This window comes from Gymnoscopelus braueri, assembly GCF_963280865.1.
Source record: "Gymnoscopelus braueri genome assembly, chromosome: 24".
Classification (NCBI taxonomy): domain Eukaryota; kingdom Metazoa; phylum Chordata; class Actinopteri; order Myctophiformes; family Myctophidae; genus Gymnoscopelus; species Gymnoscopelus braueri.
This window is the reverse complement of record NC_137626.1, coordinates 15,114,197-15,126,696: the sequence shown is the minus strand read 5'-3', so window position 1 is coordinate 15,126,696 and position 12,500 is coordinate 15,114,197. Positions and strand designations below refer to the sequence as shown.

Sequence of the window (12,500 nt, the reverse complement as noted above, 5' to 3'; positions counted from 1 at the left end):
ACGTGTGCCTATTTGGCCAATAGGTACCATTCAGCAGTGGTGGAAAAAGTACTCAAATTCTTTACTTAAGTAAAAGTACCAATACTGCAATATAAAAATACTCTGTTACAAGTAAAAGTCCAGAATTAAAAATGTACTTGAGTAAAAGTACAAAAGTATTGGCATCAAAATGTACTTAAAGTACCAAAAGTAAAAGTCCAAAATATTTGAAAATAGCCGATCTACAAGCTCACAACGTGTCGCGATGCGACGCATTTTGAGCTTGTAGATCTGCTATTTTCAAATAGCCTATGTATAAAATAGGGCTAAAGTGGTTAATGTATGTTTCATTATATCATAGTTTATATCTGAAAAGTAACTAGTAACTAAAGTTTTCAAATAATTGTAGTGGAGTAAAAGTACAATATTTGCCTCTGAGATATAGTGGAGTAGAAGTAAAAGTATTGGAAATTGGAAATACTCAAGTAAAGTACAAATACCTCAAAATTGTACTTAAGTACAGTACTTAAGTAAATGTACTTAGTTACTTTACACCACTGCCATTCAGTATAGGAGCGTGTGTGTGTGTGTGTGTGTGCGTGTGCGTGTGCGTGTGTGTGTGTGCGTGCGTGTGTGTGTGTGTGTGTGTGTGTGTGTGTGTGTGTGTGCGTGTGTGTGCGTGTGCGTGTGCGTGTGTGTGTGCGAGTGTGAGTGTGAGAGAGAGAGAGAGAGAGTGCGGCAGTGCCTGTGACTCACTCATGACCTGCACTGAGTGTTGTGCTGACCCCGGGGTCAGGCTGCCTCCACGAGAAACGGTTTCTTTGTGTCCACACTGCATGACAATGACACCAACCTGAAAAGTGAGGGCATTTGTCAGTCTCTGCCCACCGTGTGTGTGTGTGTGTGTGTTCGTCTTTCTAAGAGTTGTGTAGGGGTCAGCCTTGACGGTTTAACTTATTTTGAATGTGTCACTGTTTTATGTAAAATGTTTGTTTATGTTTTTTGTAAGTTGAGGCTTTTTTTTGTACTGCTGCTATACCCTAAGCAAAGAGACGTTACTATAATGCCTGTCAATTAACAAACAGAGGATTTAAAATATATATAAATAAGAGAGAGAGAGAGAGAGAGAGATGACACCTTCACAGAGACACATTTCACACACAGTATGCATATCGTCTCTGTCGGGTGGAAACCTCATATGTCCAAAACTGTCAGGATTCAAAAAAATATATATCAAAAGTAGCAGATCGACAAGTGGATCTGCTACTTTTGATGCTTTTGTGTGACGCTGTAGTATGATCAAGTAGGGCGTTAATTTACAAAAAAACACAGTTATAATAAGTTACTGCCCGACAGCAACGATATACTGTGTGTGAGTCTGTTTCAATTATATATTTGTGTGTGCAGTGTGTCATTTTAACCACTTTAGCCGTATTTTATACTTTGGCTATTCAAGAATAGCAGATCTACAAGCTCATAGCGCGTCACTTCGTGCCGCGCTATGAGCTTGTCGATCTTTTTTTTGTTTTTTGTTTTTTCGTGTGAATTTGTGCAAATCTTTGTTTGTTTTTTAAAGCGAACATTTTAACTCAAATCTTTGCTTCTGGAGGTCCCTGCCAATATTTTTCAGACGGTGGGGAGGGTCCGCAGCCAAATACATATCATTTTGGGGGTCCTTGACATGCAAAAGTTTGAGAACCACTGCTGTATGTGAGTCTGTTTTGAATTATATATATGTGTGTGTGTGTGTGTGTGTGCGTGTGCGCGTGTGCAGCGTGTCGGACAGGGAGGCAGCGCTGGAGGCCGCTCTGAGGCTGCTGCAGCAGTTCTACCTGGACCTGGAGAAGTTCCTGAGCTGGCTGACGGAGGCCGAGACCACCTGCAACGTGCTCATAGACGCCACCAACCAGGAGAGGCTCAACGAGCAGCCCGACACCGTCAAGAACCTGATCACACAGTGGACGGTACTGACACACACACACACACACACACATATACGTATCGATGTTGTCGGGGTAGAAGCCTGGTTCCAGACCATAGACCCCGCCCACTCTCTGAGTGGACTGCCTCTTGGTCTGGTGTTGTAAATGTGAACCTAGGATTTATTCGGTGCAAAATGTATTGTCCAATGAGAGTCGGAGGTGGGGGATGGGGATCCCTTAGGATTGGTTTAGGGAAATTCTAATCCCCTCCCCCTTGTAATCACCTACACTGGAGCCAATGTCAGACTGAAGCTTCATGCTTATCTCCATATTTTAACTTTTTGTGTTTTTTTCCCTAAATTAACGCCCTACTTGATCACACTACGGCGTCACACAAATGCAGCAGATCCGCAAGCTCGAAAACGCGGTGCGAAGCGACGCGTTTCGAGGTTGTCGATCTGCTGCTTTTGCTATTTTTTTCATTTGAATTCAAATTTGAATTTGAAACTGAAACGGCAATTTGTGAAACTTTTGCGTGTGATATTGATGATCTGTGGTGATCTTGCATAGAAGGGGTGCCTCGGTGTTGGCTATGCTGAGTGTTTTGCTTGGAGGCAATATAAAAAGGCCACCGTAGATTTTGAGGGCAAAAAAAAAGGACGAAAAGAGAAAGCTTGCCTATAGGGGTGCAAATTGGGCTAGATCCGGGCCCTGACCATAACAATACATGCCATTGAAGACTGGCGCTGCCAACTCAAACGGCGTTCTAACGGCGAGTGTCTTGCTCACGGAAACGTTGCAGAGGCTCGAACTGGCGACCCTCGGCCTCACCAGACGGTCTCTCTACCCACTCAGCTATGACTGCCCCTTCTCTCTACCATTTATCATTTATATGTCGTTGCTGTCTCCATAGTTTTTTCGTAAATTAACGCCCTACTCGATCATACTACAGCGTCACACAACAGCATCAAAAATAGCAGATCCACAAGCTCGAAATGATGCGTGAAGCAGCGCCTTTTGAGCTTGTAGATCTTGCTGTTGTTGCTACTTTTGAATTTGAACCTTGAAAAGTAACAGTTTTGGACATATGAGGTTTCCTCCCGACAAGAGACATTATTTAAAAAGAATTGTATGTTTGCAGTGGTGGAAAGTAACTAAGTACATAACTTAAGTACTGTACTTACAGAAAGTACAATTTTGAGGTATTTGTCCAATTTCCATTTATTTTACTTCTACTCCACTACATCATGGATCCAAACATTGTACTTTTACTCGACTACATTTATTTGAAAACTTTAGTTACTAGTTACTTTTTAGATTTTGTATTAATATTACAAAACATACATTAACCACTTCATCCCTATATACATTTCGGCCATTTGAAAATAGCCGATCTACAAGCTCACAATGCTGTCGCGATGCGAGCTTGTAGATCTGCTATTTTCAAAAAGATTTTAATACATTTGAAAACTTGAAATGGGACATTGCACATAATGATTACTTTAACTTTTGGTACTTGAAGTACATTTTGATGCCAATACTTTTGTACTTTTACTCAAGTACATTTTGAATTCCGGACTTTTACTTGTAACAGAGTATTCCCATATTGCAGTATTGATACTTTCACTTAAGTAAGAAATGTGAGTACTTTTTTCCACCACTGTATGTTTGTATCAATAGAGTTGCCCTTGGCAGTGCCTCCACACTGTGTTGTCTGGTGGTGAACAACAAAACAAATGCCCTGAAGGCATGATCTTTGCGACGGAGAACGGTAGCCTTATGTGACTTGTTGTCCCAGCTGGTATGGAAGGAATGCTGACCTGGCGGCGTGCTCTCGTCTCATTGGTCGGCGTTCGGCGGCGCTCAGTGTTGCTGCGTCGTGGGAGTTTGAAGGGAAGGCTCTGTTCAGCCCAGGAACATTTTGTGACCCTCAGCTTTTCACCCTGCGCCCACACGCTCTTTCTGTTAAACAGCACACACACACACACACACACACACACACACACACACACACACACACACACGTGTGCACGCGCATACACGTACGCAATGCGCGCACGCACGCACACACACACTGTTTCTCTGTCTTGCCGTCTCTACATTCACTTCCTTCCCCGTCTCTCATGTATATCCATGCATGCATGTACGCACGCACGCACAGACACACACACACACACACACACACACACACACAGACACGCGCGCACGTACACCATCTCCCTTGCGCTATTCCGAGTCTCTCTTCAAAATCCATGTGCAGGCTCACACGCACGCACACGCACACACTCACACACATACACTGACACACTGGTTTCTCTGTGAATACAACAGTGGTACTGTATGTAGTGTGCCTACTTGAGGGAGGCCGTGTGTGTGTGTGTGTGTGTGTGTGTGTGTGTGTGTGTGTGTGTGTGTGTGTGTGTGTGTGTGTGTGTGTGTGTGTGTGTGTGTGTGTGTGTGTGTGTGTGTGTGTGTGTGTGTGTGTGTGTGTGTGTGTGTGTGTGTGTGTGTGTGTGTGTGTTCCAGCATGTTGCCCTGCACCATTACAATTAGTCACACACTCACGCATGCATGCACACACACACACACACGTACACACACACACACACACTCTCTCTCTGTCTGTCTCGCCATATTTCTGCATAATTGTCTGATTCATGTCCCCTTCCCTCCTCTCTGCTGTCACACACACACACACACACACACACACACACACACACACACACACACACGCTCACATGCACATACAGGGACACACACAATGGCTTGTACGCAGCCAGTTGAATTGGTTAGTCCATTGTAAAGGGGACCCAGAGAAGGAGCGTATAACATGTGTTTTGCGGCTGTGGTCTGACGCGGGACGGTGGGATAATATGCTCCGCAGGAAGGTCTACCATGTGCAGGTTGGGCCAGTTGGCAAAAACACAGATCGCAAACAAGTACGTGAAATACCGCCTTGTTTCTTTGATTTAAAGCTATCATTTCTAAATACGACAGAGTCGCGCGCCGAAAATACAAGCTCACAACGCGTTGCGTTGCAACGCGTTGTGAGCTTGTAGGTCTGCTATTTTCAGCGTGCGACTCAGTCACATGACGGAGTATAAATTAAAGGGATATTTCACTTTCAAACATGTTTGGGGTTATTTTTAAACGTCTGCCCAGGCTTTTGTGAGGACCCCAGAACACCCGTCCTTGGTTCTGGTGACTGATATCGTCCTTTTAATGTGTGAGGGGGGGGGCGTGTTTTTTCAATTACTTTTTTCATTTCACTTTATTTTATTTTTGTATTATATTAGTTTTTTTTTATTTTCCCAAACAAATATTTACAAAATAATGAAAAAAGTAATTGAAAAAGCACTCTATGGTTAAAATGGAGTTTGAAGTTACAATGGGTTTATATGGGAAGGGGGCGTGTCTGATCAAATTTTTGCGGAGGATGCTACTACCACAAGTTATTCTACTAAGCCTTATAATTAGTAGCCTTATTCTACTAATTGTGTTTTAAGGTCAGCCATTGTTTTGGGTTAGTTTGGGTAGGGAGTAGATATTATCGTTAATGGGTTTTGGTATGGCATTCCACGTTTTGGTGATAGAATGCATTTTTTCCCCCAAATGATTGTCAAACATTTGGGGTTGGAATTTCATGACATTTCAGGTGGTTTCAAGGTCTTTAATGTGAAGGCTGCTTCACTGTGAGCAAAATGCCTCACATTCTGAGGATGTGTTCGCTTTTGTCAGCGCTCTTATTTCAGACTGAGAATTTTTCAACAAGATTCTATCACCTACTGTTTTAATTAGAAACGTGTTAGCGATGCTAACAGGGTATTTTGAGACTCTACTATTAAGGTTGTATGCAGCAGACTCCCGTGGAAATGTAATCTCTGCCATTCCACTTGGAGAATGTCTTTGTAGTGAATATGAAAAGCTTTTATGTCTTTTAGTTTAATAAAATGGATAATTCACTTGTAGAATTGTACTCAAAAGATCTCCCGTTCAAAAAAAGCTCTGTTGTGCTTAATGTTGGTCATTAAGCAGGAATTTGGTGGCCTTACAGCGGTGGGTTCTCAAACTGGGCGGCAGGACCCCCAGGGGGTCCCCAGATGATTAGCTTTAATGTGCAACATATTTGTTTTCTCACTCAACAGTAAACAAACCAACACACAGTACAAGTGTATACATGGTATCTTATTCTAAAGTGACAATTTAATGACTTTTAAGACCTTTTTAATATCTCAACAACAAACAAAGACCATTACTGCATAAAAAGTAATCAACAAACTATACAAGAAAAACTGGTCAAACATTGACCTAATTGTCAAATGCTATAAGAAAGAGGCAAAATTGTGAAAATAGCAGATCTACAAGCTCATAACGTCTCATGACGGCATTGTGAGCTTGTATATGACCATTTTGGGACATATACATGTTACAGGGAAATTGGAAAACCAGTGAAATTGCAAAAGGAGGGCTCGTTTTCACCCCCCCCCCCTCGCTTCCCCCTTTGTTATCGATTCACTTTGATCGCGACTGGTGACGTTAATCTGTCTATGTAATCAACACACCTGTTACGTAGAGCCCCCCCCCACACACACAGACACAGACACGCACGCACGCATGCACACGTGCACACACACACACACACACACACACACACACACACACACACACACACACACACACACACGCGCGCTAATTAAAGAGTGTCGTGGATAGTAACCCATGAAAAGATCAGCGCTCCTCAGCGTTGTTCCCCTAGCGTAGCTTCCTGGTTGCTATGTTGGGGGGGAACAACAAAAGCCAGGTCCGCCTCGCATCGAAGCCCCGCCTCGCGCCGAAGCCCCGCGCCCAAAAAACGGGCATACCTTTCCAATTTCCCAACGAAGGCCAATTTCCCTGTGACATACACACTCATGACTTTGAAACCACATTTTATATACTCAACACGTGTGTTTAATCATTCTAATTTGGCTGGGTGGTTTATAACATGTTATGCAGTGGTCTGATTTTTTTTTTAATACATGGTGCTGCTTATAGGTCTACTCATACTGGGTTAGGGTACTTCCTGTTTACAGGGTCTTTAACCACTTACCCTATGTTCTTTACTTTACAGTTCACAGGGGTCTATACTTGGTCCTCCCCTTGTTTCCCCCGCCACACCAAATCTCTTCATTTATGCAGGCAAATTGCATGTCTGCATGTGTGTGACCTATAGGGGTGTGCCGATATATCGTCCCGCGATATATCGCGATACGTTTTCGTGACGATATGTATCGTTTTGGGGGAAAAAAATATCGTTTTGATTTTTTTTTTTTACAATAATAATAATCAGGCATGCAAACAGCCCCGAGGTGAAAAGGGTGACAACATGTTGTTGTTTTTCGGGTCAGGTGTCACACTATTGCCCTATTTGGATTCAAAACGGCTATTGTAGCTGAAAAGCTACAAGTTTGCATGTCTGAATACTGCAAAAACAGAATTATTTGTTTGCATTTGCTTTTTATATATATTATTTGCTTTATATATATTTTCATAATAAAAAAGTGTGTATCGTATCGTATCGAAATCGTATCGAAGTTGTGAGCCCAGTATCGTTTGGTGAAATTAGTGTATCGGCACACTATAGTGACCTGAGGTCTGTAGTTTTGACCTCAGATCCATAGCTTTGACCTGAGATCCCTAACTTTGACATTTTCATTTCTTAACCCATTTAGGCCGATTCTAAAAACGCTGACCTAAGTTTTCTGAAAAACTTCAAATATTTATTCAAAAATTACTATATATATATACTGTACATAGCAACAGGAGCCCCAAAAGGGGTTCCCGTCCTGAAAGGTATGGTTACAAATAGGGGTTTCCCGCCCAAACGTGTATATTTAGCAACTGCACCATGTGTCATTTCTTATTATGCTGTTGCTCACATTTTAATGAGAACAATTAGAAAAACACGACGCAGGTGATGAACTCCCAAAAGTGACAAATTAGCATCAACGCTACAGGGGTCTTTCTCTCATAACCACATAATCCCAGCATGCTGTGGTTTTGATCCGTGTTCCACGTAGCCCCCCCCCCCCCCCCCCCCCCCTCCTCTCTCTCTCCCCTGCTTCTCTGTGTTTAACCCATTAAGACCGCGGGAACGCATCTGTGTCATTTTAAAGATGTCTTTGACTATTCAAAAATGGCAGATATATACAAGCTTGTAGATCTGCTATCTTCTTTTTTTTAAACGTTTAAAAGCGTAAATTTTTAACTCCGATCTGTGCTTTATATGGGGGTCCCTGTAACAAAATATTTTGAGATGGGGGTCCGCGACCAAATGCGTATCATTTTGGGGCGGTCCTTGACGTGGAAAAGGTTGGAGCACCACTGACATAGCAACATACTGTTAGGACTTAGAAAACATCTTTAGATATGTATTTGGCCGGCGGACCCCCATCTCACAATGTTTTGTTCCAGGGACCCCCCCCCCCCAGAAGGAAAGATTTGAGTTGCAAATGTTCGCTTAAAAAAAAGAAATCATATTCAAATATTTGCACAAATTTTCAAGATCTTTCAAAAATAGCAGATCTTACAAGCATGTAGATCTGCTATTTTTGAATAGCCAAAGAAAGCTTAAAATGACGCAGATGCGTTCCCGGTCTTAATGGGTTAATAACGCACAAATGCCACATCTCCTGAGGCTGCCATAGGGGAGCGGACATAGTTTGTTTGTGCTTACAGGAGTGGTTACGCTCTTGTAGGTATTTTAGCTAGTTTATTAAAAGATATCCCCATTAGCTTACACTACAGCCACTAGTTTCCCTGGGGTCCAAGGCAATGATAAAAAATATATAGAATTCACTAAAACACGTATCCCATAAAATAGAATATCGCTGTTGTCGGGCAGAAGTGAAGTTTATTATGCATCTTCAATGCACCATATAGTTAGCGACTATAACAACAGACAGACGTTGTTTGCGGCAGTAAATGGTGATTTATTTTCTTGTTTGTATCCTTACACAATCAGACCTCCTATTGTTATGGTATTCACTGCTGTTGAGAAGCAAGGTCATAGTTGGTGTACAAATGTATGCGAGTTTGTTTTATAACTCCTCATCGGCAGTTCTATGGAGAGACCCTGGCAGCAAACACAACATGTTTTCATGCTTTAACATTTTCAGAAAAAGAACATTTCAAACATTTTTTAAAAGAATTGCATCAATTTCAACAATATCTAATTCCTTGAATAGCAGATAGTGAAAATAGCAGATTGAAAGTCGATAAAGTTCATTGTCAATGCCAGTGGTGTAAAGTAGCTAAGTACATGTACTCAAGTATTGTACTTAAGTACAATTTTGAGGTATTTTTTACTTTACTGGAAACAAATAGCAGATCTACATGTTCACAATGCTTCGCATCGAGCTTGTAGATCGTCTATTTTCAACAATTTTTTTTTTATACATTTTGAACTTGTAAAATGGGACATTCTGCAATGAGTACTTTTACTTTTGGTACTTAAAGTATATTTTTATGCCGATACTTTTGTACTTTTACTCACGTACATTTTGAATATCGGACTTACTTACTTGTACTGTAACAGAGTTACATTGCAGTATTGACACTTTTACTTAATAAGTAAAGACATGTACAGTAGCACTTATTTCACCACTGGTCAATGCACTGAATTAATTCTGCGTGTGCGTGCGTGCGTGTGCGTGTTTGTGCGTGTGTGTGCTTGTGCGCGTGCGTGTGCGTGTGTGTGCAGGAGCTCCAGAATGAGATCGACGGCCACACAGAGATGTACCACTCCCTGGACGAGAACGGCCAGAGGATCGTGTCCTCGCTGGGGGGCTCCGAGGACGCAGGGCTGCTGCAGAGACGGCTGGACAACATGGGACAGCGCTGGAACGACCTGCGCACCAAGACTGTCGGCATGAGGTATACAGCTACAGCCTTGGCCCTCAAAGTGGGGTCCTTGGGGGGGGGGGGGGGGGGGGGTTCCAGGGGGTCCCCACCCAAATGTGTTAATATACTGTAGCGTCAGAATAATTTTAACCACTTTAACCTTTTGTACTTCAGCTATTCCAAAAATAGCAGATATACAAGCTCATAGCGCGGCACCGAGTGCCGCGCTATGAGCTTGTAGATCTGCTATTTTTACAAAAAATTTAACGTTTGTGAAAATCTTTGAATATAATGTTTTTTGGAAGCAAACATTTGTAACTCAAATCTTTGCTTCTGGGGTGGTCCTTGGAACAATTTTTTTTTTTACGTGGGGTCCGCGGCCAAATACATAGAATTGTGGGGGTCCTCCTTGGCATGAAAAGGTGTGAGAAGAACCACTGAGCTACAGTAACTACTCTACTAACAGCATAGAGGTGGCTTGTTGTTGGTGTCAGCAGAGAACGAAGGTGTGTGTGTGTGTGTGTGTGTGTTTCCGTTTTCAATGCACTAGACCAGTGGTGATCCTCAAAGTGGGACCCTCGGGGGGTCCTTGAGAGGCTTGTGCAGGGGGGTCCCCAACACCAAATTAGTTGATACAGTATCACAATCATTTGAACCACTTTAACCATATTTTATACGTTTGGCAGCGCGTCACTTCAATTTGGGGGTCCTTGGCATGATAGCGGTTGAGAGTGAGAACCGCTCTGCTAGACCCCCTGGGAGATGGCTTGCCGAGTTGGGAGCATAACACCTACCATACTTACCACGCGTCTTAGGGTTGCAATCTTTTTTTTTGCAATTAATTCACATTCATTTAAATGACTATTTGAGTCATGAGTACATCCGCAAGTAACTTATATGTGTATATATAAGTTAATTGTAATGTATATATATATATATATATATACTGTACGATAGAGTAGAATAGAAAGGGGCTATACTATATTGCACATCATGGAAAATAACTATACTGTACTGAACTAGAATAGAGTAAAGTAGAAGAAAAGATCAAATACGAGAAGAGATCAAATATCGATGTAACAAAATAGAATAACTGTAGATAGAATAAACCGGCATGGACAAATAAGCAGGAGCAGAATAGAAAAGACTCTACAAAATAGAACAGAGATCACAATCTCAAAACAATCTCAGATAATTGTTTTGTTATCACACATTGAGATAACTGCACTGCAGTGGTTTTCACACTTTCTTCGATTAAAGATTTCACGGAAATAACACGCTGTGTTCATGTTTTGAGGCATTTTGTTCAAAACGGACCTATCCTGGAAACTTTGGAAGCCAATGTTAGCCAATCAGGATGGAATATGAAATATCGGACACATCCGTCTTGATCACATGACTATAGAGATGCTGTGTACCGATGTGTGTGATTTTTGGACAGAATCTGAAGGAGTAAGAGCAAAAAAATAAGTTTTACAAAAGTCAGCCTCCTGGTGGCGCTCTAAAAGGCAGATGTGAAAAATTCGGGGCAGAGGTTCGGCTTGGACAGGGTGCAAAACATAGTCTCGGCCATGCCTTTCTGTCTGGTGGAGACAATAACACTATACTAGAAGAGAACATTTTGTAATTACATTACAAAAGAATAAAATAGAATAATTAACTACAGTACCGATAGACCGAACCGGGATATAAAAATAACAGCAGCAGAATAGACAAGACCAGACAAAAATAGAAATATGAGAATAGTAAACAATTTTGTGCGTTTTTCCCTCTGTGTCGTGATGACGTTTCAGTCTCAACGCTGGAGTGATTTTTATTCGGCGGTATAATTATACGCCGTGGTGTGACAAACGCATGTCAGAGACAGACTGCTTATTATCTGGCTTGTTGATATGAGGTTGCTGTGGAAGAGACAGCCGGGGAAATGTTTTGATTTGTAGAAAACGAGCGTCATGGGCGTTTAGCTTTCTGAGAGATGGTTGAGAGGCCTTCTGTCATCAGGGCTACGCCGAGAATAGCTCTGAAATGACACGCCGCTACTAGGTTGATTTTAACCCATTTAGACCTGAGGCCGATTCTACAAATGTCTTCTAAATCCTAACAGTTTTCTGAAAAACTCCTGTTTCTATATCAGTGGTGCTCAAACTTCTTCATATCAAGGCCCCAGAATTATATGTATTTGGCCGCGGACCCCCATCTCAAAATATTTTGTTCCAGGGACCACCAGAAGCAAAGATTTGAGTTACAAATGTTAGCTTAAAAAAAAAAATCATTTTTTTTTGCTGGGGACCCCGTGGAACCCCCTCAAGGACCCCTGGGGGTCCCCGGACCCCACTTTGAGAAGCCCTTTTCTAAATCTCTCTCTCTATATATATATATATAGCTAAAATCAAAAATTACACGGATGCTTTCCCGGATGAAATGGGTTAACGCTAGCGCCGCGGCTAACGGTGTTGACAGAAGCGTTCCGATTGGGTGAGACGAGTGGGACAGGATGAGACAGGATATTATATGGGGTACAACAAAGCTATAGTTATACTGACGCCTGATTTATACTTAGCTTAGATCTACAAGCTCCCGACACGCCATGAGCTTGTAGATCGGCTGTTTTAGGTGCACAACGCCACCGCGCAACCAAGTATAAATCCATATTTGAGCCGCAAAGCTATAGCAAAACTATAGTACTATTATAGTGAGGCTGTGTGTTTGTGCATGTAT

At 42.1% G+C, this 12,500-nt stretch overlaps 1 protein-coding gene across 1 annotated transcript in view; it reads left to right on the top strand.

Annotated features, from left to right (window-relative positions):
- The window catches only part of dmd (dystrophin), a 500,806-nt gene that overhangs the window by 397,218 nt on the left and 91,088 nt on the right, over positions 1-12,500 (top strand). Inside the window, exons 59-60 of the mRNA XM_080421894.1 lie at positions 1,754-1,943; positions 9,643-9,815. Coding sequence (XP_080278020.1) covers positions 1,754-1,943; positions 9,643-9,815 — 363 coding nt within the window. The remainder of the gene's footprint in view (positions 1-1,753; positions 1,944-9,642; positions 9,816-12,500) is intronic.